At 32.3% G+C, this 26,595-nt stretch overlaps 1 protein-coding gene and 1 long non-coding RNA gene across 4 annotated transcripts in view; one reads left to right on the top strand and one right to left on the bottom strand.

Moving 5' to 3' along the window:
• LOC126885211 (pyruvate kinase-like) overlaps positions 1 to 26,595 on the bottom strand; it is a 62,376-nt gene that overhangs the window by 29,067 nt on the left and 6,714 nt on the right. For 2 of the 3 annotated variants that reach the window (XM_050651664.1, XM_050651665.1), the window contains exons 2-3: positions 7,356 to 7,485; positions 4,618 to 4,841 (exon numbers count right to left, since the gene is read on the bottom strand). In XM_050651664.1, the coding sequence (XP_050507621.1) occupies positions 4,618 to 4,841; positions 7,356 to 7,485 (354 nt within the window). Of the gene's footprint in view, positions 1 to 4,617; positions 4,842 to 7,355; positions 7,486 to 7,543; positions 7,759 to 26,595 lie in introns of those variants that run through there. The other variant, XM_050651663.1, reaches the window with a different exon arrangement.
• Positions 7,787 to 26,336, top strand: LOC126885213 (uncharacterized). Its single transcript, XR_007698330.1, has 2 exons — positions 7,787 to 7,935; positions 26,122 to 26,336. It is a non-coding gene; the product is annotated as an uncharacterized LOC126885213 (long non-coding RNA).

Below are 26,595 nucleotides of genomic sequence, written 5' to 3'. Positions count from 1 at the left end.
CACCCTGTATTTTATATCACTATTGAAAAGTACCATTACCGTACTTTAATTTTTAGATAACATTCCCTATGTCTAAATTTATTAGTTTTCGAGATATTTTCATTTTTCAATGGACCAGTAGCGTGGCCACCCAAATCACCAGAATTTAATAAACTGGACTGATTTTTTTGGGGTTACGTTAATAATGAAGTTTATAAAATACCTCCAACAACAAGGGATGAGATGAAAAATAGAATACAAAGTGTATTTCGATGTGTTAATTTACAAATGCTCCGTAGAGTAAGTAGCTCATTCAATGATCGTTTTTAGGCGTACATAAATGTGTTAGGAGATAATTTTAAACACCTTATATAATTAGATATTAAAAATATTTTATTAAAAATAGCTTCTAATTTTTTCAAACATGTTTTTTTGCCAAATGTATTACTGATAAATTATGTTTATTTGTTACATTGTTACATTTACATACAAAAGTAGTGTTTAATTGTCTTCACAAAATATTGTATTTTGAGTTTGTGTTTTTTTGTAAAATTTATTACTAATTTTCTTTGTTTATTTGTTGCATTTACATAAAAAGATAGTTTTTAATTGTTTCAAAAATGTTGCATGTAGTGGTTGTGTTTTTGTTTGTAAAATGTATTACTAATAAATTATTTTTATTTCTTTATTTGCTACAGTGTTACATTGATTACCGGATTGATAATAGGTAATCTTCAATTGTCAATTCAGTCATGGCTTACTTAACCTGACATGGTTATAACCGGCCAAAAAAACCGGTTTTTAGTTTTTTTAATCCAATAGGTTACAATGTTACATTTACAATGCACTTAAGTTTGCGATACTCCACTCGACTCGATATCAATATGATCAAAATTAGTACTATCGAAAGAACATCAATATCAATATAAATAAAACATAATTTTTAATAAAACCATTTTATTCTATTAATTATTATATTTATTTAATATTTTATTATTATTATTATATATTTATTGATTATTATTAAATATAATATAGCGTAAGATTAATATATACATATTGCAATAATATACAATTTAACCCAACCATTTCAACTTCTAAAAAATTTTCCAGACTCTTTCAAATGGGATTTAAAAAAAAATAATATCAACATAAATATTTTACTTAAAAATAAATTGAATAATGCAATTTATCTTTTATTTTTACTACCATCAAAAAAAAATTATCATGTATTTCTTTTAACACGTTTGTATATTTGTATAATAGGTACATTTTAACTCATTTAATACTTCCTGTATGGGTGCAACGTTTTGAAAACGTAGGGAAATCCTTGGAGATTCGTATTCGTAATCGGTAATTCGATATTCATAGTCAGAACATTATTTTTGTTAATCAGAAAAAGTCATTCACCCACTTTCAATGTCAAGAGTCAAGTGTGAAAAATAAATGATGTTTGCGTCTACTTAAACCAGATCACTTCTTTTGTAAATATTATGATTACAAATACCTTTTCAACGAAATATTATAATAAAACTTAATTGTTTCTGGCTGATGTGAGTTTGCACTTTCAGTTTGCTTCTGTATTTTTAAAATAAAATTTGAATTATGGTTTTGTTTGGAATAATTACTTAAGAATAATAATTATGATTGGGATCCAAAATAATATCTAACCTAATCCCAATCACCGTAAAAACCTAATAACCGGTTTTTACTTTAAAAACAAAAAACCGGTTATAACCGGGACAAAAAACAACCGGTAAAACCGGTTATTGCGAAGTAAAAAAACCGGTTTTAGGTTAAAACCGGTAGGATTTTTCCATCCCTACTGGACTCCCATTATATGTCTGATTTGGTCACTTTGTATTCTTTCAAGCTTTAATTTTCTAGCTGATCTGCGGAAGTCCATTTCCAATGCAAGTAGGCGTAGTTCCAGTGATTTAGCAAATTGCCCTGTTTCGCATCTATAGAGTACTAGAGTTTTAAAGATGAAGATATAGTTTTAAAGAACGAGATGTTTTCTTTGATTTGACAGTTGTTTTGACCATAGCATTCGGTTTAGGCATCCAATAATCCTTTTTTCTTTTACGATCCTTTGTACTACCTCTTTTTCGGTACGCCCACTCTTGTTAACTGTTGTTTCCAATAAAAAAAAAACAAATGACATGTCGAAATCATTAAAAGAATTTAAATAAAACTGTGAGAGTTGTCAAAATGTTTAAATTTAAATCTAAATTTCTTAGAAGTTTTATGTTAGTTTTTAATAAGTTAATATCTCTGTAGTTTTTGGCTGTTTTTATCTCGTTTTTTGAATAGAAGAATTAGTTCGCTAATTCCCCTTTCTTCCGGTACTGTATAATTTTAATTATTGTTGTTAAATTGTTCTGTCATTCTTGCTACACAATATTTCAGTAGTTCGCTTGTTATTCTGTCTTTACCTGCAGCTTTTCTGTTCTTCAGTATTTCAATTGTTTTTCGAACTTTCTGTGTATTTATATTAACTTCTTTATTTGTGGTTATTTGTTTCCGGATCTAGCGTCATTTGTTCTTTCTCTATATAGAGCTTTTCTAGATAGCCAATCAATGTATCATGTTCTATGTGGTTATATTAGTATTTTACCTCAGTTCTTTGACCTCATTATAAGCACCATATTTCCTTTTGCAGACTATAAAAATTATGTTCCATTTCTTTCGAAAACCGTTTCCAGTGATATTTTTTTTCCTCTTACAAGTGCATTACTTTACAAGTAGTGCATTAGGTACACTGCAAGTGTTTCTTTACTTATTGTCTTGTAATTATCGTACGCAACTTGTGTCTTGGTTGACATGTATTTCAGGTTCTATATTAGTTGTTCTTATCAATCAAATGTTTACATCACATTGATGTAATGGAGAATTAATTGCCTAAACAAAACGTTTCCAATAAACCACTACAAATATCGATTAATGATGCATAGGAAAAAATTATGGTTAATCTAGTGAATTTTAACATTCATTTTTTTTTCTATAAATATATGGAGACATTGAAAAATATTGTTACTTAAACAGTTACACACTCGTACCTAAACAGTGCTTTTCAGATAAAACTATCCACCTTAAAATTAAACAACTTTTGAACCACTGATTTTTAGAAAAAACGCAAAAACACGTCAAATAATTACTAGAAGGGGGAGGCATTATGCCACATTCAAGCTTGCCGGGAATGGCACCCTCTTACCCCCTGTATCATCATTTAATTTATTTTTAAATTATTTCCACCTTTTTTATTTTATAGTTGGATTCTCCTCTTTGTACTGATTTCAAAAATGTATATAGACAAGGCGAAAACGGCGGGTTCGATGGAAAAAATATTCCCATAAGATTTTTTTGCATAATCACATTTGTAATACACCCCAGAATAAGGTTCAAGAAGTCGCCCACGAGAAAAGTGGTCCAAATTTTTTTTAACAATTTTTTTTAATCAAATTGCAAAAATTATTATTTTTGGTCTGGACAAATTTTTTTCAGGTTTTAGACCATTCTGGACAAAAAAGGTCTCTTGTAATTTTTCTCTAAGTTGATGGTTTTCGAGTTATAAGCTATTTAAAATTTGAAAAACGCAAAAATGGTCATTTTTAAGACTTAATAACTCGGTTAAAAATTATTATTATGAAAGTCAGAAAGTGACTAAATCAAAGTTTAAAGCCTCCCCTACATGATCCTGAAGAAATTTGTGTCATTAATTTATTACTAAGCTGTTATTTTTAATTATTAACAATAAGCCGTAAGAGCATATTGACGCGGCTGTAAATGTGAGTGCGAGTAAGCTGCCCCATTGGACTGCCGGAATGGCATCTCTCTCGCACTCACCATAGACGGCCGCCTAATACGTGCTGGCGCTCATTATGATTACTTAAAAATAACAGCTTAGTAATAAAATTATGACAAAAATTTCTTCAGGATCTTGTAGGGGGGCTTTAAACTTTGATTTAGTCACTTTCTGACTTTCATAATAATAACTTTTAACCAATTTATTAAGCCTTGAAAATCGCCATTTTTCGTTTTTTTTTTCAATTTTAAATTGTTTATAACTCGAAAACGATCAACTTTAGAGAAAAATTACAAGAGACCTTTTTTGTCCAGAATGGTCCAAAAAATATAACAAAAATTTATACGGGCCAAAACTATTGATTTTTGCAATTTGATTAAAAAAAATTGTTAAAAAAATGGACCACTTTTCACGTGGGGACTTCTTGAACCTTATTCTGGGATGTCTCACGAATGTGATTATGCAAAAAAATCTCATTAGAATATTTTTTCTAACGAACCCGCCATTTTCGCCTTGTCTAATAACACATGTGGCTTAAAGTGATTAGTTTATGAGAAAAATAAATACAAAATCAAGAAAACTGGATTGAAAAAAATATTTTATTTAATAGCTATAATATCAAATAAAAAAGGTGGAAGTAATTTACACAAAAATAAGGGATGATACGGGGGGTGAAAGGGTGCCTTTCCCGGCAAGCTTAAATATGGCATAATGCCTCCCCCTTTAGGTATCATTTGACGTGTTATTCTAAAAATCAGTGGTTCAAAAATTATTTAAGGTGGATAGTTTTGTCTGAAAAGCACTGTATAAAAAACATGCAGTTATATACTTACCCCTTCTAAAAGTCCAGTACGAATTTCAGGACCTTTGGTGTCTAGGGCAATGGCCAATGGGTAGGGCATGCCGATTTTCTTGCTGTACATTTCGACGGCCTTTCTGATGTTGGCGATGGTCTCAGCGTGATATTCGTGAGAACCGTGAGAGAAGTTCAAACGGGCACAGTTCATACCAGATTCCATCATTTGGACCAAGATCTCTGGGTCCCTTGAAGCGGGTCCTAAACAAATTTAAAACTATAGAATAGTAATATAATAGTAATATTAAGGAACAAATAATAAACCAAATGCAATAAAGAGTACAGGCTTTTGTGGCTGGTGTTTTGTAATGATACATTGTATTCAGGGTTTATAGACAGCGCCAGCGGTCTGCAATTACATATTTCTTTTTGACCACTACTTACTGATGATCTTTCTTGAGTATCTGCCCCATTTCTGGCCTCCAGGATCTGTCGATTGGTCCGTAACGATATTTATGCTCTAAGATAGAAAATAGGGAAAGAAAGTATATATAAGTCAAACAGTACGCATGAAAAAAATAATGGAAATGGGCAAATATTGATAGGATACACATTAGAAAACAGTCTAATAATAAGAAGGACGCAGTTGGAGAAAAAGGAGATCCACAAAGGAACATAGACGTCTCCCAATGGTAAATCAACTAACCAGATAGACCATGTCTTAATCGAACAAATACTTAAACATATTACAAAAGTCAGGAGCATGAGAGAGGTCGACTGTCGCAGTGACTACTTAGTAAGAATAAATTTTGTAAGAGGATAAAGAGAAAAACGGGCTCAGACATCAAAAAAGGTACTTCGAGATATGAAAGGATAAAGGCACAAGACAAAAATACGAATTGCATATACAATTGGAATTGCAAAAAGACGGATTAAAGGCACAAGTAGCAGCAACCTGGGAAATGAAGAAATGTTATCAATGTTATCTAATCATAATGCAGCCAACAAACAGGACTACCAGAGAAAGAGAGAATTTAAGAAAATATGAAGAGCGCTTAGAAGACAATGGCGTAAAAGACAATGATAGAAAAATCCAAAATATCAAAGAAAAGTTGCGAAGCAGTGAAATTATATCTTTCTACCAGGAAGTAAGCAGGACAAAAAGAGTTATCAGAACAAGAGTACTTATAAGAGATCGAGTGCAGAAATGAGGCTGATCATGTAATATCCGAATGAAAAGTGTCTTCGATGAGATGTTAAATAAAAGTAACGAAGAGGAGGAATCCGATCAACCAATGTCAGAATGCACAAGGCACCCTGTGCGAATAAAGTTACCTAGCAGTAAAAAAATATAACATGAAAATATCAACAAACAAAACAAAAGTAATTTTATTTATAGGATACGAGCCTGTAACACTAAAAATAGTTATAAACAACGAAACGAATTGAATAGAAATGAATTTTTAAATCATAATATAAAAACATATAAAACAAAATCAATGAATACCGGAAATTGTGAAATAACAAACATGACTCTCAACGTCTGCACTCTGCGCTAACATCCATTGAGAGTCCTGTTAGCGCAGACAAGAATGGAGCGATCAATGATAGGGGCCACTCTGCGAGAGAGGATTAGAAACGAAGATCTACGAGCTAAGACCAAAGTCATAGACGTCATTGAAAGAAGCTGTAACTTAAAATGGAAATGGGCTGGACACGTTGCCAGAATGAAGGACGGAAGATGGATTCACAAACTAGTTGAATGGAGACCAAGCGAAAGGTTGGAAGACCACCAACACGATGACAAGACGACTTTCGAAAGACAACAAAAAACTGGATACAGAAAGCACAAGATAGAATACTTTGGAGACAAACAAGGGAGGCCTATGTCCAGCAGTGGATCGAGAGAGGCTGATGATGATGATGACTCTCAATGCCAGGGACACCCAAGAAAATATGAGAAACTATACACAATAATGAGTAAATTAAAAAACAGTATTTATATAGAATGTACGAATGAGGAGCTTTACTTTACAAACCAACGAAAAGAGAAATAAATTTTTAAGACAGAACAAGCTGTAGTACAGATCTCTAATGGAGAAATATTGTTGGAAAGTGCAGGGTAAAGTATTTGGAAAACGAAGTCCAGGAAGAAAAAAACATCCTGGTTAAAGATTGTAAGTAAAACCCTAAGCATAAGGTAAATATTGCCATAAAGATAGCCAACACTTGTTATGGATAGGTTCATCAAGAAGAAGATTCTTAGATGAAATGAACTTCCATGTAACAGTCAAGTCCAAGTCCATCAACGAGAATACTTTAAATACATTAACGAAGAAGAGACAAAATAATTGTACACTGGAAATGAAGAACCGGTGAACTAATAATATAATATTCTTTATATATTTATTCATATAAAATAAGTTTAATTAGTTAGGCATATTTTTAATACAGATGATGCAAGTTTAGCAGTCAATTGTCTATCTTAGTTGAAAACTTTTCAATCGCCCCTTGTATAGATAATAAACAAATACATATAATTAAAATCAACGCAAATACATTATGAATTAGGGAAATAGTTTTATATAGAAGAGCTAAAACCAACATTTCAAAGACAGTAAGGCAGTAAATTTTTGTAACCACACTTTTGAAGCTTCCCGAGGCGCCTTCCCCAATGTTGACGTAAAACTCGCGCCGGCACAAACGTCATTTATGTAATTCTGGACGTCGTCCAAGTGATAGACATACATTTAAAATAAAACAGTAAAAACTTACCAATGGTACATATTATTCCAGAAAGACGGATAAACGAGGCTCTGGAATTGATATCAAGGGCACACAAATGGTCCAAGTGGTTCTTTTTCTCCAAAGCTTGGAGTTGGAATGGCAAAACATTTTGAGCCATCTGCAAGAAAAATTAAAAAAATCAATCACTTCACAGTTAAACTACGTATAAAAATTACCGAATTATTGACATTCTTGAGAACGTCCTCGTCAAATTTCGTAACGAACACCATATTTCTGATCTGAACTGAAATAGAGCACCTACTGAGGTAAATGAGAAAACTCTGAGCAAGTGAACTTGGATTGCCCTTGTATAACCCCACTCCTCCTACCAATATTCTCCCCACCACCGACATTAAACCGATTTTAAAATGGAGGAGCATGCACTATTCTCCCGAGGTTGTTATGCCCTCCAAAGCAGTCAAATATCGATCTTTTCGTGGAAACCCTACTAAACGAATCATTGTTCCTGATTGCGGTCTATTTTCCATGTCTATAAATAAAAGTCGTCTCTCCAAAGCTGTCTGTGTCATGGTTGTGTATTTATATATGGAATAACGACGCGAAATCCGTAAGTGCATTGCAAAAATAGCAAATTACAAAATATCTAACCATTGTATTCTAACATGTCGTTCAAATGTTACTAAACTGCGCGAAAAACTATTTCTGTTAAGAACCTAGTAGGTATTTATCCATATACGAGCAGTTGATAATATTTAAATAAACTCAGTTTTTTTTGTGTATCATATTTTGATAAGACTTGTTATGTTTGTAGATTTTATTTCTTGTTCACGTGCATGTAGAATTTATATTTCCTACTAAAACTGTAGGAAGTCTAAAAATAGATGTACCTACAATGAGTCTAATAAAAACTAAACAACAATTTAAATGGTTAATTTTCTAGTTAATAAAATATTAATAAAAACAAAGCAACTGATTATGTATTATATTTTGTAAAATATATTCCTGTTTTGTTTTTGAAATTTGGAGGTCGTCTTCCTTTATTTTGTAAAGATTTTTCCTGACATTTGACGACACCACGATTGTCCACTACGGAAAATAGGTCAGTAGGTCAATGTTAACTGAACGAATTTTCACGAACCAAAATGATTTTTTTGGATGCATGGGAAAGAAAAGATTTTAATCGTCTTGTACGATACTATATACGAGGGTAAGAGAAAAAGTTACCTGCTTACTAGTGAAAAAATATTTATTCAATTTAGGTAACCTTTAAATTACTGGAACGGTATACATGTAACTATTTTTTTATAATTATACAACAAATTTGAACAGGGGGCGCAAAACCCATATGTGAATTACGCCACACTGTTACATAGCATATTAACATGAAATGTTCAATTAAATTATTTCATTAAGTATAGTGTTATATGCGAACTAACCAACTAAATAACTTTTTAAAATATTTTTATTTGGCCTTTTAAAAAGATCCATGTAACTGAGAACTCAAAATACGATACACAAAATTGGAATAAACCTTTTTAGACTAAGGGCCGGTTGTTCGAACGCTAATCAAGAAGTTGATTATAATCAAGTCCCCTTAACAACAGCAACCCAATCAAAGTTGACATTGACAGTTGGTGACAGTAATTAAATATTTGATAATAATCAGTTGATTCCATTTTTGATTAGCGTTCGAACAACCGACCCTAAGTATTTCAATTAATCCAAAGGAACGAAAAACTTGGATGATACTACCTATTTAGTGACATGAATTATTGAGAAGGTACATATGTACCTCGATATAGATTGCATTGTAATTAAACAACGCACAACTCAATTATTTATACAGATGGTTGCATATTGGTCTAATTATTGAATGTTAACCACACACCTGCTTTTAACAGATTTTGCACCTGTTTCTTGTGTCTCGCTGTAGTGTATACATACTGTTTAGTTTTAAATTAGATATACACTCAATACATGGCAATACTGCTTCCCCATTATCCACCTAACGCGTCTGATTCACGCCGATTCATTCACTTATATTCGTCGTTCTACAATGGCAATTGCAACTCATTCTCATAAGAAACGTTGCCGATTTTAGCGCTTGGCTGCTTAGCTGCTTAACGAACTGCAGCAGCTTGGTGTCGGCAAGACCGGAAGGGTACAATAATTCAGCAGGTCAGCTCAGAATAAGGGTAAATAGCGGCATAGCACCAAAGAATAAGGGTATAGTCGTAGAAATTTATTACATGGACAAGATGCATGCATGACATAGACTACAGGCCCATGTCAAAAATGGATGGGTCATATGAACCACCAGGTGACGTATATAGGACGATATAAGAGCATAAAATAATAAGATTCAGCACTATGCCGTCACTTGTAAGCAGTCCAACTGAGTGCTGGTGAGAATTCAAAAGTGCAGGTAGAGTGGGTACATTTTGGTCATATATTTTTGTACGGCATTTTTACCATCGATAGATCCGTGAAAAATAATAAGAAAGCGCGCAGTGCCGTAAAAAAATGGCGAGCCACAAAGTTGGTAAATTTTTTTGATTTACTGACAATTTCCAGGGTAAATTTGGTCATTTCATTCTGTACGGCATCAGTTTCATACTGTTTCAATACAACTTCTAATCCATTATTCCGCAACGCCGTATAAAAATCATGCGACAAGGGGAAAAATCGAGGGTTGCAATCCCCTCTCTTTCCGTAGTCCGGGGGGTGATTTGAAACAACATAAAATTAATTTATTTTGAAAGTATTTTATGCATAGATAACATTCTTTTACATGCCGTACATTTTCGTTGGTCCAAAGGTTTGTAGGGATAAAAAAGCTCAAGGAAAAATCCATAGAAGGAAATGTAAGAAAAATCCATATAACGAAATGTAAGGTGAAATTTATAACGATATTTTTTTATACGGCATTTAGATAGTTCATTTGTACTTAATGCAATAATTTATAAAAAGTTAACGCCGTACAAATCTGAAAATTCATATTGATAAAAAGTAATAAAAATATTAAATAAATATAATTTACATTAGATTATATCGCTTAACGAGCAACGTTCTGTTACGACGTTTAGCATTTGTAGGCATCTACACATGCCTATAATACTGTACTGTGTGCTAAGTAGTCGTTTTCTAGTAGTAATTTTTCAATAATGTTTATCAATAATGTTTGAAGTACATATATATTAAACCAAATAGTATACAAAATTGTTGATACTGAGATTTACAGTTTCAATTCTTGGATATACCTACACAAACTTTAACTTCAGTTACACGTCATAATTATAATGATTTTATCATATTATCAATAATTGTTCTCTTCAAAAATATGTTTAAAAAAAATACCGTACAGTATCAAATGACCCTAAAGTACTACACCTTTAAAATGGTAGCGTCATTTTCATCAGCCTAAAAGATAAATATGGTCTGCATTAAAATGTACGCCATCATTTTTTCCTAATTTATTTATCTTAGTACTATTTAAAACAAAGGATAAATGTAGAAAATTGCTATATTTTATTAATCTATGAATATTTAAACTTTTGCAATATTTTAAAAAATTTCTGTTTTTGTATTTCTCTATAATTTTTTTTAGAAGTTTCTTTTAAACTGCAATACTATATAACAATTTTATTTTACAATATCATGTTAAAAAAAGTTGCCGTACAGAGTCAAATGATTTTTTTAGCTTTATAAATCAAGTATACCATGAAATTAACATAATTATTAATATAAATTCAAATGAACAATACTTTTTTGACGGCATTATTTTTAATAGTACTTTTGAGTGCTAGATAATGTTTTGGAACCGAAGCCGTACTTTTTCAAATCACCCCCCGGACCACGGAAAGAGAGGGGATTGCAACCCTCGATTTTTTCCCCTTGTCGCATGATTTTTGTACGGCGTTGCGGAATAATGGATTAGAAGCTGTATTGAAACAGTATGAAATTGATTCCGTACAGAATGAAATGACCAAATTTACCCAGGAAATTGTCAGAAAATCAAAAAAATTTACCAACTTTGTGGCTCACCATTTTTTTACGGCACTGGGCGCTTTCTTAATATTTTTCATGGATCTATCGATGGTAAAAATGCCGTACAAAAATATATGACAAAAATGTACCCACTCTACCTGCACTTTTGAATTCTCACCAGCACTCAGTTGGACTGCTTACAAGTAACGGCATAGTGCTGAATCTTATTATTTTATGCTCTTATATCGTCCTATATACGTCACCTGGTGGTTCATATGACCCATCCATTTTTGACATGGGCCTGTAGTCTAACAATACAATAGACCAGTGGTTTTCAATGTTTTTGAGCCATGTACCACCAAAATGCTTATAATTATTTTTGGTACCACCTAACTGACGTATCTATGGAGGTAGGTAATTTAATTAACTACAAATATGCTGGATTTTGGCTGTAGTTTCGCGTTTTGTGTACCACCGCACCTAATGAAATGTACCACCAGTGGTACATGTACCACAGATTGAGAACCCCTGCAATAGACTATTTGCATTAATGAAAGAATTAGTATTCAGCAAACAGTAGAGATGCACGTACAAAATATCACCATTATATGAAGTTATGTTGGTTATTATATGGATTTTATAGTTCTGTGCTATTAATCAAATTTTGTTCGGTACAACTTTTTCATTTATAATGCTTGCTTAATGCGCCCTACTAACAGAAATTATCATGGGTCGTCTGCTTTGGTTATGACAATTAAATTCTACTTTCTTACAAATTATACACACACAAATGTAAAACTTACGGTTTTTACAAGGGCAACCAAGTTATAAATACCTCATAGTTTATCTCATGATACTATACCTCAGAATTTTTACACCACTTTTGGCTCTTTGAAAAATTATTATAATTTGATACACTACAATTTGTTCTTCATATCCACTTATAATTGAAAGAGAATTTTACAGAAATATTACATGTTACTAAAATTTGGACGATTTTGACATATTCTTTACATTAAAATGTCAGTATATCTGACAAATAATAGTAATACCTAAAATAACATAATTTTTCGTCTTCGTCCTTTTCAATATTAATCAAAGTGTGGGTTTTTATTCACCTAATACAAAAATGTTGTTTTAATATCTCTACAAAAGATTGTACAAAAAAGTGTTACATTATTTTCATTACAATCATTTTGAACCATATATTTGAATCATATTGATACATAGCTAGAAGAGCCGCTGGGATTCAGATCAGACGGATTATGTACAAAGCAGATCGATTGCTATGTTGCCAGATAGAAAGTGGTTTGAAGAAGATTATACGGTATGAAGAAGAAATAACATACATAAGTACCAAGAAAAGCTCTCAGTTCCATCTAAATTAATTCTAAGTTAGAGGCTGATTAATAGACAACTGCAAGGCCCATTTACTATTATTTCCCATGGCAGTGAGTGAACAGTGAACAGAATATGATTAAGTCTATGAATGAAAGCAGCGAAATCCAGTAGAGGAAATCCGAAACAGCAATTGAAATCTATTCTGAGCAGATGAACGAGTTTTGCTAACACAGCAGTGTAATTATTGACAGATTAGAAGAAAACAGAATTGTGAAAGCTAAGCGTGCTTCCGCATAACTTAGAGAATGCAAAAAGTAATTTAAAAACAAAACTATCACTTATGAGAAGAGGCAAAAGAATTAAAAACGATTACTGGAAACGCTTCATAAAAGAACTGGAGCATGATATATATGGTTTACAAAAGAAATATGGCGCTCAACTATCTAAAAAAATTATATACAGAGGAACAACAAATGATGTTGGAAACGCAAACATCAGAAATTACTATAAATGAAGAAATTCACAAAGCAAGCATGAAGTACAAAAATGCTTGATAAACAAATTAACGGAAAAGCTGCAGGTAACTGCAGAAATTTAAGAAAAAATAATTACACTTTTTCAAAAAAAACTTTTCCACGTTTTATTATTTATAGGACACAATATAAAACTATAAACTATTTGGTTGTTTCAATTTCTACGTCATTAAAGAATTTTGTAATCGATTTTAAACTCATATAAATCAAAGAAAATGTTTAAAATGGTAAGAAACTAATGAAACATGTTTCGAAAGGATAATTGTGATACACCTTATAGATAATATTATAATTAACTTAATAAAATATGAATTTTAATTATAATAACTTAATAAAAATATAAAATATTAATATGCTAATAATTAATGTAGACTAAAAAAAAAACAAATAGGGAACACCCGGCTTTGACTGCATTAGAATGCTCTACCACTGAGCATAATATGCTATATCTATATCCGCTGTTGACTAACGTACTTTATGACGGCAATCTAAATGTCAATGCATTATTTGCATTTAAGATGCCTTAAGATCAAATACTCAATGCATCCATGTAAAAGCTGTTGAACATTGTTTTGTCATCGAGTTCTGAGCTATTCTGAAAATACATAGATTACAAGATTTTTCGGACACAGTGACAGACAAAGAACAAGTGAAGTATAACGTCTTAATAATTGAATGTCAGATTCTGCAAGAATCGTCCTAAATCTATTTCTTAACCCACCCAAAACATTCATATACATTTAGTAGTTCATATGAGAGATGATTATTATCTTGCTCTCAGTATCTAGTACTAATATGCATGTATGAGACCTATTATAGTATGTTGAAACAGTATCACATGTTTAAGTAATCGCTAAACAAACAAACAAGTGCATTGAAATTTCCAACAAAAGAATAATATTTATTTAAAAAGTTTATTTAATATAGTTAAGTAATCATATAGTTTTATTTCATTAAGGAAAAGGATATGGCACATATGCGAGATATTTCTGTAAGTTGTATTTAAAGCTCTTCAAATTTTTCCACTGACATTAGTCAATGCCTTTGTTATTGGATGTATTGACCTAGTGAGCAGCGTTTTGAACCCTTTTTTTTATTTAATACGATCTTCTTCTTCCCCTTCCTGCTTTATAAATAAGCTCAATGCCTTTTTTACTTCGGTTTTTAGCCTTAATTGACATTGTCTGACCATCTTTTCCTCGGTCGTCCCAATGATCTTCTTCCATTTGGCGAATTGTCTCTTGCTATTCTTTCTGTGTTGATGTTTAATGTGTAATATCTAATTTAATTAGATATTACCTTACATTGACCACTTGGCAGGTAGTCAATAGTCCCAAGAAGATAAAACATGTAGTGTAGGGAAGACTTTTAAGAGAAAAAAGATAGATACTCACGCCTTCTGATGCAGAATACGTCGCCATCTATAAAACGAATTACATAATTTTTTTTGTAGAAGATAAAAATAATTTCAAACCAGGCTCGGCAAATACCGACCGTACACAAAGTATAAATATGGAACAAATACAGAAATATCTGAGAGAACTTAAGACTAGAAAATAAAAGCTGAGCAAAAACTGGAGAATGGTAGCTAGAAATAAGAACAAGTGGAGAGGATTAATTGAAAAGACCAAGGCTCAACCTGGTCGCTGTCAAGCTTAGTGGCTAGGTACTGGCATGCCAAGATGGAGAGCTTAAGTCGATTAGAGCACAGATATCATATTTGTGCTTTACAATTTGAAGCAACGGCTTCAAAAAAAGGCCCAACTTGTGTTGAGCCAATGATGATGATGATGAGATATAATAACACCCAGACATTTTGGAGATAGATCAATGACGTTATGGGGAGTTATCTGCTTTTAAGATCACATGGAGTTAGGTATTTTGTAGGAAATGCATGACAATTGATCAGTGTAGTATGAAGATCCTCAAGGAAAGTATGGTCCAGTTTATATCAATTCTTGGAGAGAATAATCTCTTATGCAAGAGAATGCACGCTGTATTGGCCAGATTCATCCAGGCCTAAACCCAATTTGGGCATGCTTGTGACTGCCAGGGGAGGTATATTAGAGCTTGTCATATTAATCCAGACAAGCTTGATAAGCTGGAAAATACTTTGGAGGATACTATCAGAAGTTTAGACCTGGAAGGAATTTGATAAGAAGCCTTCCATGAAATGAGAGATATTATTATAGCCTGAGGTGTTAGTACAGTACATCATCATTCTCTTTGCCTTATCCCTATGCGGGGCCAGCTTCCCTAATTGCATTTCTCCACACAATTCTATCTTGGGTCATATCAATGTTAATCTCCTTTACCAACATGTCCTGCTTATCGTCTAGGTGTTAGTACAGTACACTGCTTAAATTTTGTTACTATGTAAGTATTATTTATTTTCATTGAGTTATCTACCATTTTTATTAAATTTGCCTGTATACACTTCTATAAAACAATAATTACTTGCAGGTCACACATACATTCCAGGTCATACTTTGCTTGGCAGTGCCATAGGCATAACCAGGAGGTGGGTGGGTTTGGGAGTTATAACTATAACCCCCCCCCCCCATTGGAATGAACTTTAAGCTCTATACGATTAACACCATACCCCTAGAGACTCTTCAGTAGTTGTAACCCCCCCCCCCCACTTAGACTCATCCTGGTTACGCCGTTGGGCAGTGCAGCAATGTTTCAAAGTTCAGCAATATATTGGCACTTGGCAGTGCAGCAATATATCGTCGGTATACTGCGAAAACCAGGTAACTGCCGAAATACCGAAACCGAGAAAAAACGTTTTTGAAGTTTAGTGTTTTATTTTGAATTAAGAGGACAACTTGTGTTTGATATTCGGTATTCTAGTAAAAGATGCATATATTAGAAATGATATTCTATCATTAGTTTGAAGAAGTTAAGATACGTAGCTGATTAAACCTAAATTTAAGATGGAGATGCGGTCACTTACCTGGTTTTACCTGTAAATCTAAATTAATCAGTTACCCTTAAAATAACACATTTATAACAAATATAATAAACCAAATATAATATTTTGTAGTTTTGTGATCGGAATATGAGGCTTTAACTAGTTAATAGCAATGTTTTTAAGAGATTAGTCGATAATTATAACATTTAACTGGTTTTCCCTGAACATTTTATTCAGAGCTGTTTGTAGTTATATGGATATTATTTACATAAATGATAGGCAGTTTTATAGAAAAAACAAATTTATTTTGAACGTGTTACAGATACAAGAAAATAATATTACTATGCGTATAGATTAGTCACTGAAAGCAGAATCTGACAAGATGCCATTGGCATCGTAAAATACGATACCACCTGTTATATTCCTCCGGTATCACTCCCGTATCAAATAGCTGTAACAAATCTCTGTTTTTTGCTATGCTAGTTGGCGAAGTTCTATCATAAAGTTGCTTAAGTTTTTATCGACTAACATAAGCATGCTTATGTTAGTTGATAACTCAGCTTGCTTTTTTCTTGTTGACTGCCGTGCAGTATCAATAAGGAAATGAAGCTTGGTGACGCGTCATAATTGAAATGGATTCTGTTTGTCTCTTCTTTCACGAATCTCATCTTTTTATCTTTAACCACATTATTTTTTCGGCGTTTTGGTCTTTTGTTCGGTTTTTAATTAGAGTGTGTGACAATTTTTTTAAATCATAAAAGTCGTAGTACGTATTTAAAATGTTTACACTTGTATGGTTCTATACGCTGTGAGCTCGTACGTAGAGGGGATATTTACAAATTCGCGAGCGCCAGTAGTGACAAGTCTGTAAACGTTTACCGGAAATTTGACATAAATGTCAAAGTGATTAATTTAAAATTAAAATTAAAAACATTAATTATAAAAAATATTAGTTGGTCAAAGCTGTGGTATATATTTTTACCTTAAATATACTTCCTTTTTAAATACTGAATTTAAGTTTTTTTAATGTTCCGTAATATGTAATTGTAAATTAATCTATTAATCTTAGCGCCATCTACACGATAATTGTGAAAGTATCCGAAGTAAGAAATTCATATTTTATCAATAGAACGTCAAAATGATTAGCAAAATCTTAAAAAAATCGATTACAATTTAATTACTTTTTTGTGTTGTAAATATTAAGCGATAACAATTAAATAATAAATTTAAAAATTACCAGTGAAAGTTGAATTAGTAATCCGCTAGGAGCGACACCAGCGAAGCTCAGAGCGTATACATACTTTTTGATCACTGACCTTGACTTTTTAGTTTCCCTTGCATTTTGCAAAAACAGACAAGTAATCTGCCATACCATAGAGAGATCTGATTTCTAGCGGTTTAGATGACTGCTATGTATAGGGTCAACTTCCATACAAGATTGTCGCACTCTAAAAATTTATGTCACGATACTGTCCTCCACAGGTATAAGAAAATACACTTATTTCACTTGCTTACATATTCTGGGACACATTTTGATAAGTAGTTGAGTGTAATGCTTTCTATTTCAGAACTTCCTCGTCTACCGTTAATTTCTGACCAGGCAAAACGGTAAGCTACATTTGGTAATGCGGCTTCATTTACACACAAATTGTTGACCCATAATTTTCGGGAAGAATATATGAATTGTCCAGTTAATCTGGAATCTGTAGTATAGCCTGTAGATCGAAAGTGATTGAAACAAAATTCCGTTGTTGATTAGAGCTTTTCTTATCATTTCGTTTTTCGAGATTCCATACTTCTTTTTTTTTCTGATGTTGTCTGTAACTGTTTTCTAAATCCGGTTTCTTAGGTGGATTAGCCATGTCATACATAATATGATAGGGCTAATAAATATTATTTTCCGCAAATCGCCAGGAAATTTTGACATTCCTGTCAAAATTTCTTGAAGAAAAAGTCGGGACTTCCTTACTGTAAGGAAATGTCATTTCCTTACTGTAAGGAAATGATATTTCCGTACAGTTGTTAGTGTTCTACATAAATGATAGAAAACACAAAATTCAACCTCAATACGTTTCCATAGTAACCCAAGTAATTTTATTAGGAATTTCAAAGCCCCATTTATTTGGGAATAAAATTATCGCGTTTTTTTTAAATCAATCAATATCTGTCGAATTTTAAACGATTTGCGGAAAAATAGTATGTTTACCTCGTAGGAAAAGCCACATTCCTGGACTCTGTGTTGCTAAGTCTCGGCTTGCGCCTCGACTTAGCAATCTTCACAGTCGTCCAGGAATGTTAAGCTTTTCCTACCCGGTAAACAATGTACTATTATTACAAACTAAGCATTGATCTTATTTAGGACAAAAAAGCTTAAATTATAGTCGTTAGAAAATATTCTTCGGTATGTAATTTCGCTAATACCTTCCGGTTTCTTCAGCTGACAATCATTTACATAAAGTTGATACATTTTCCTTATACTCAACTTTTTGTCCGAATACCTACGCTTCGAACTTTGGCGGATATAATGTGGGACCATGGTTAGAAAAGACTCAATATGAGCCTTCACAATTTTGCGTTTTTCATTGCTTGTTTTATCTGGCAGTATAATATGCTTGCCTCTTGCCCGTATCTGCATAACAACATAGAATATCAATTTTTCTTACGACATCTTGCATTAACGACGCTGATATACAAAGTGTCTTACAAAAAAACTTCTCACATACCTGTACCTCTTGACCATTCAAAGAAACAGTCGATATTATCGATTTTACCAGTCGATATGAATGAGAAATTTTAATAAAATATACATGTAAAATGTATTAAAGACATTTATTACCTTTTTACTGAATATGGCATACAGCAGTAGAAATATATTGTTGTCCGGCAAAATAATATATGTGCGCTTACTTGGTTTTACATGCAACAGAACTTTAATTTTGTGAAAGTAAGTAACGATATATTGTTTTACTTGAAAATGAAAAGTTGGTTATGTGTAACTTATTTGTTTATCACACAAATTATCTGCTGAATGGTAAGTCGTATCATTTACTGGGTTTTACCTGTATGTAGAGCGTAAAAAGCTGAGAATTTTGGTATACCTAACTCAATATTTTAAAATTTGTCATTTACCTGGTTTTCGCAGTATACCGACGATATTGACCATCATGGGACAATTAAATCATCAAGTGTATGCCCCTTTTAATACAAAAAATTAGATTTAAATAATTGCTGATCAGATTAAATCTCATTTGTTTGTATGTTATCTTTAAGTACGCACTCACTACATCTGATAGAGCTTTACCGATCATTGAAGTTAGCAATCGTCTAGACTCACATTTAAAATTTTCTTGTTTCTTTTTAAAAAATGTTCTACAATTATTGTTGTTTTTTCAATTCATTTAAAATTTTCTTACTTGATTCTTTTTAAAAAATGTTCTACAAATATTGTTGTTTTTATTTGTGCTTCAAGTTGTTAATTTTATCAATAACTGATAATAGACTTAATTTAGGCATCTGTAATGCTGCCATAGTGCTAATTTCATTTAGTCCAATTTGCACTGAATATTGTGTGCACTTAAAATAAGTCATTACATATTTGAAAAATGAGATTTTATTTTAATACAGTTAAGAAGTTGAATGACTAATAAAACAAAAACGTCACATTTTTGGATACATTATCAAGGTCAGACTCATGAGTATTTGCATTTTGCAGTGATAAAATTGACTACAAGTGTTTTATCAATTAATTCAATAATTATTCAATATTAAAATTACTTGATAGGGCATTAACCACAATTCAAAATTAACCAAAGAAATTCTTTATTTTAACTCTTAGACCTGCAGATCTGAAATCAATTACAAAAATAATTGAAATTTTGAAATCAAAATCTGGAGGCCAAAATTTTAAAAGGGAGGAGATTCAATAATTAATTGTAGTTAATTCCAGATCCCAAAGTAAATAAAAGACACACTTTCCAAAAGAATGTAATTTCGGTATATAGTGATTTAACACATTGACTCTATTCGCGGTGTGCAAGTACTTGGAAAGGGAAACGAGAAACGACCCTGCGCGAGTCGCGGAGAAATATTGCAACTATCTTAAATAATTCATATTGTCAATTGAAATTGTCAAATTGACGTATATTTCATACCTTCTGTCAATGAAGCAGAAAAATTATATATTGCTCCACAATATTGATATGATATGCAATTATTATATAAAGGTAAATTTAATTAAATGTATTTTGCTTGCAGTACTGCATTTTAATAACTTTAATTTACTACATACAATTGTTGATGTTTTCATAACATAACCTGAATCTTATTTTTTCTTCTTATTATTTTTTTTTGGACTATGGCCTTGACAATTATCCAGTAACCAGGACTAATATAATTGGCCAATATAATTAAAAGTGCGAATAATAGTACAGAGCGTAGAAATAGGGGTCGCTTTGCCGAACTTGCACGGTCCCAATAGACGTCTAATTTCCATTGATGTAGCTTATACATTTGACAAACTATCCGTCAACGTGTTAACTGCTGTATGGTTATATGGACTGCTTAGTATGAAAACCTTGTATCTCATTTTACGAACAATTTTACAAGAGATTTAAATTTACTTTCTGCATACTCTAACCTAAAATATAAATGAGAAATTTATATGTAACGATCTAAATGTTCTAAGAATCAAAAATATGTAAAGTTCAGCAAGCAAACTAAGAGAGTCATTAATATTCAGCTCAGCGCTGAATAGACATATTATTTCCTGTCGCCATGTTGCATATTCTGTGCCCGTTGTCATTCGTTTTCTCATGTATTGTATGTTTGCCTGCTATTTGCTGTATCTAATCCTCCTTTCCTATTTGTGCATTAAAATCGCCCAATATTAATCTCACATCTTCTTTTGGTATTTTTTCTAGTTCTTCTTCCATAGTGTCGTAGAAATTATATTTTTCCTCCTTTTTCGCATTTTCTGTCGGTGCATAAACAGTTAGTAGGGATATGTTTGTCGGTTTAGCTTCAATCCTTAGGTAGGCTATTCTTTTGTTTATTAGTCTGACTTCCATTATTCTCTCATATTTCCAGTTACTATGAATCCTACCCCATGTTGTCCTTGTTTTTCTTCCCCTGAGTATATGAAGGTACCATTCTTTTGATCTATTTGTCCTTTCCCTTTCCATATAATTTCCTGCAATGCTGCTATTTCTATCTTGTACTGTATCAGAACTAATGTTATTTCTTCCAGTTTTCCTGCTCTAAGTAATGTTCTTATACTCCATGAAGCTATTCTTATAACACCACCTCTTTTTTTCTTTTTTGTATTACCCTTCCTACTTTTTTTCTTTTTGCTAATCTTGCTTGTTCTCATGTCCTTTTGTATTGTATCATTGCCTTGTCCATTTTTCGTGCTGTTGTCGTCATAATGTGTTTCTGTTCCAATTCTAGTTTTTTAATGTTTGAGTTTCGTTTACTTTACATATTTTTACTCTTGTATCTACACACACCGGCAAAATTAGCCGAACACCTTAAAAATGGGACATGTTTGATGTCTCGAATCTCCTAATCCTGTTGTCCGATTTGAGTGATTATTTTAGTATGTTATAGCCTTATTAGTTAAGAATATCGGTGTAATAATATTGTTGCTAGACAGGTAAATGTCATTTTATACCGGGTGTTACAACCATACTGTGTTTTTTCTTAAAGTTCGGAACACCCTGTGGCATTCTAGCACGTATAAAATATTAAAATTAAAACTCGATTGTAGACTTAGGCTTTCTTAACATTTTCTTTTTTGATTCATTTGCTTATATTGGAAAATAAAAAAGTTACGCGCTTTAACAACTAGCCATGCTTTGTATCAATAAATCCTCATAGTGGGGGAATAAAGTATGCTAAATTTGCAGTTACTCGAGCGTTATGGGGACCTATTGGATTGTGAAGAGTGGGTGTTAAAACCAAAAAAAGTTAAGTTTAGTTTTCCATAAAGTGTGGGACTCTCCATTTTTTAATTTAATTTTCCATTTCCACCAATCCTTTTTCCGATTATAAGAAATATAGGCTATATTTATCCATAATTGGAAAAAATGTTGCGAATAAATTTGCTTGTTTTTACGTCAAGGATCCAAATCTGCAATAAAAATTGGGGCTCCTATTTAAGATTTTAAAGTAACCCCCTACCCCACCTCCGTGGGGGTCGTGTTTGGTGCCATTCGGTAAATTTTTGAAAACTATTGAATAGGTGTATTTTGCAGTTTTACGATCTGATGTTCATTTCGCGAAATATCGCAGGGTTTGTATTTAAAATTTTTAATTAACCCCCCCCCTCTTCGTGGGGTGTCACGAGTGGAGGTGGGATGGGGGATTTAATTTAAAATCTTAAATAGGAGCCCCCAATTCTTATTTCAGATTTGGATTCTTTACGTAAAAATAAGCAACTTTTATTCGACACCTTTTTTCGAACTATGGATAGATAGCGCTATAATAGGAGAAACATAATTGTTTAAAATGGAAAATTAAATTAAAAAATGAAAAGTCCCCCACTTTATGGAAAACTTAACTTAACCTTCTTCTGATTTTAGCACATACTCTTCACAATCCAATAGGTCCCCATAACGCTCGAGTAACTGCAAATCTAGTATACTTTCCTCCCCTACTATGAGGATTTATTGATGAAAAACATGGATAGTTGTTAACGCACATAAATTTTTTATTATCTTACATAAGTAAATGAATCAAAAAGGAAAACGTTAAGAAAGACTGAGTCTACAATCGAGTATTGATTTTAATATTTTACATAATATGTAAGATATGCATATTATGTTAGAATATTCCACAGGCTGTTTTAAACTTTAAGAAAAAAACACAGTATGTTTGGTACACCCGGTATAAAATGATATTTACCTGTCTAGCAACAATATTATTACAACGATATTCTTAAATAATAAGGCTTTAACATACTAAAAGATTCACTAAAATCGGACCAGTGGTTTAGGATATTCAAGACATCAAACATGTCCCATTTTTAAGGTGTTCGGCAGCTAATTTTGCCGGTGTGTGTAGTTCCGTGTCTCCGTTTGGTGATCTTTCACTCACTGTTCTTGTTCCAGTTTTATTCTTTGTAGTTTCTGCCATATTATTCTCTCTAAAATCTTCGGAATCGCTGTTCCATCTTTTGACCTGGTCTATATCGTACTCGTCTCCGTTAATTTAGCTCAATAGTACCCCGCTGAGCTGAATTAACTAGTTTTGATGGAAAATAAGCCACAATTTTACTAAAAAAATGATTTTATTAACGTTTCTACGCCCAAATCGGGTGTCGTCAAAATACAAAAAATATTAATTAATTAAACAAAAATGTTGCTTAGTAAAAAAATTCTTCTAATAATTTATTTAATCTGACTCATTTATATCGGCAATTCAGACATATATTATACATTTTAAAATAGAAGACTTTAAAATCATATTGCCAATATTTATGAGTTGCGTTACTGGGACGACTTTACTGAAAGATAGTTCATTCCATTCCAACCCCAACTCAAGAATATCCGTCACAAAAAAATCATAACATGTGATCTGTCTTTAAAAAGACAACCACATGTAATGGTGACAGTAAAATTCTCGCGCTAGAGATTCCATAGTAAATCACGAGGGAAAACCAGGAAGAATTAGTATGTATGCAAGCGCCAGTTAATGTGGCGACAGCAAATACGCACAACGACACTGAGACTGATGATCATCCCATAAGCCACTGTGCAATGCGTCTCGCCAAGTTAACTGGCGCTTGCAGTACATAATGATATTTTAAATTATAAATAATATTAATAATACATAGATATATAAACAATACTGAAATATAAAATATGTACTAACTCAATATGTTATTGACTTAGTAATCCTGGTATTTTCTTTCTATTGACTTCATCTTTTAGTATGGGTAACCATACTAAAAACTTCAGTAAGGTCGTCCCAGGAACGCAATTCATAAATATTGGCAATATCATTTTAAAGTCTTCTACTTTAAAATGTATAATATATGTCTGAATTGCCTATATAAATGAGTCAGATTAAATAAATTATTAGAAGAATTTTTTTACTAAGCAACAACATTTTTGTTTAATTCATTAATATTTTTTGTATTTTGACAACTAAACCCGATTTGGGACTTCGAAACGTTAATAAAATCATTTTTTTAGTAAAATTGTGGCTTATTTCCCATTAAAACTACTTAATTGCAAAAATGCCACAAGAAAATAGCTTCAGAACAAAGCTGAGCTGAATATTAATGACTCTCTTAGTTTGCTTGTAGAACTATAAATTTAGTGTTATGTTGTAAGGTTAGAGTACGCAGAAATTCAGTTTTTGTCTCTCCTGTAAAATGAGACACAACATTTTATTATCATAATTATTATCGATCACGCAAGACATTTTATTATCAATCCACAAATATTAGAATGTTTCTTTGAATAATACCTCAATATTAACTACACAAAGATGGGAAAAGTTGACCTTGACTAACACTATGAACCAAGTTACATGGAGGGAGCCTAAGTCAGAAGAGGTTGAAGTAGAGGAATACAAGCTGATCTTCTTGCAATTATCCTGTTTATCATTCTTCAGGAAATAATTATTAGAAGTTGTAACATGAAAACTGAAGGTACAATTTTCAACAAGAAATATCACATTCTGGATCCTCTTCTAAATCTTGCATTATGCAAGAGAAATTAACTTTGAATTAAATTGATCAATCTATTTACACATGCATGCCAATGAAAGACAAAAGAGGATCAGCTACAAGATACTCTGGTACAGAGCCCGCCTTATGAGTGCCAAAAATCACTGTACACAACTGAAAAAAAAAAGAACTGGATCTAAACACAGCATAACTGCCACGGGGAAGCCAGTCACGGTATACCCAGTCAAGCATACAGCAAAATGTATACTGGAGATTTATGCTCAAGTACAGAGCGACAAGCGAAAGGTGGCGGCTGACCTTCTCGTATTCTGCATTTGACGCTGTGTATTTTCACTCAAGGTCACGCGCCAGCACTGGCTTGTCGGATAGTAAGTAGAGCTGACATACTGGGAAAAATAAGCATAAATCAGCTCAGAATCAAAGCAACTTTTGTTATTGGACCTGTAGCAATCAAGGGACCCCTTCATACAATTAAGGTGTTTTGTGGAGATTTAGGCTGCAAACTCTGTAGTATAACCACGTTTTGCATGGCTGTGAGGTGATAGGATAGAACATTGTTCCTTGGAAAACCCACACGAGACTATTGGCCATTACAACATTGTTTCAGAATAGCATTCAATTGATAATCATTTACAATTATCTCCATTTTTCCACTAATAACATTTCAGGGTTGATAAGGATAATACAATAATTATCTATAGCAGTAATTTAGCTAGATTGTAGGCCTCTACTCTATTCCTAGACGAATTTGTATTTCTATAATTGGGTTATGAGTTATGATGATATCTCACATAAAAACTAGAAGTAGTTTTATTGCTTTATTCAGTATATACCTAGTATACTAAGCCTATACAGTGATGAGCACACTAATAACTGGCAAAATAACGCACAAGATGGAAAACATAACATGTGAAATAAAAAGAGATGGAACTAGTAGAGGTGTAAAATTATTCATAGGAACCTATAAATTTAGAGATACCGGAAGAATATGACAATTGTCACTGTACAGGAGAATTCTATAAAATTCTTCTATCAGACATCTAAAGGCGAGAAACTATGTAATGTAATATAAATTTATAGGTTTCTATCGATACTCTACTAGTTTCATCTCTTTTTATTTCACAACGTGTTATGTTTTCCATCTTTTCGAGTTATTTTGCTGGTTATTAGCAGACTCATCACTGTATAGTAAATGTTTTGCTGTTCTAGAATTGAATAAAAAATGAAATATTCATAGCATAAGATAAAAAGGTGTAGAAAACAATGGCAAATATAAAAAATAGAATATTATTGTACTTTATTCTAACAATATTTTGTTATTTTCAGATGCAGACTTGAGACTTCATTCATGAAACCAGCAGTTCTGTGATTTAAGAAAAAACCTGGAGAACTAGCTCATTACTAATTTCTTGAGTTTTTACTTCTAATATTTTTTTATCTTATATTTTTATATGAAAATGATAATTTTCTTTTTATTGTAACTTGCTTTAGCTTTGTTGGTTTTACCTGAGAACAGTGTAATAAAATATTTTTTGACTGGGCTGTACAGAACTGTTTGTTCACTGTGTGGTTGACACATTAGAGATGACACAACTGCATATTCAGACACTTACAAGGGACATGACTGACTGCATATGAAGTCGTTTCCATGAATCTGTTAATTAACAGTTTATTAGGTCTACCACACACTATCAGATACACCTGAATAGTTAGATCTGGCAGGTGTATCTGATAGTACGTGGCAGGAATAAGCTCTTCAGGTCGCCTGAGAGACTATACTACATATCACAATAAAGATGC

The sequence above is a fragment of the Diabrotica virgifera genome, chromosome 5, assembly GCF_917563875.1.
Source record: "Diabrotica virgifera virgifera chromosome 5, PGI_DIABVI_V3a".
NCBI classification, from domain to species: domain Eukaryota; kingdom Metazoa; phylum Arthropoda; class Insecta; order Coleoptera; family Chrysomelidae; genus Diabrotica; species Diabrotica virgifera.
Note: the sequence above shows the minus strand (reverse complement) of the source record. Positions and strands in the feature narration are given on the sequence as shown.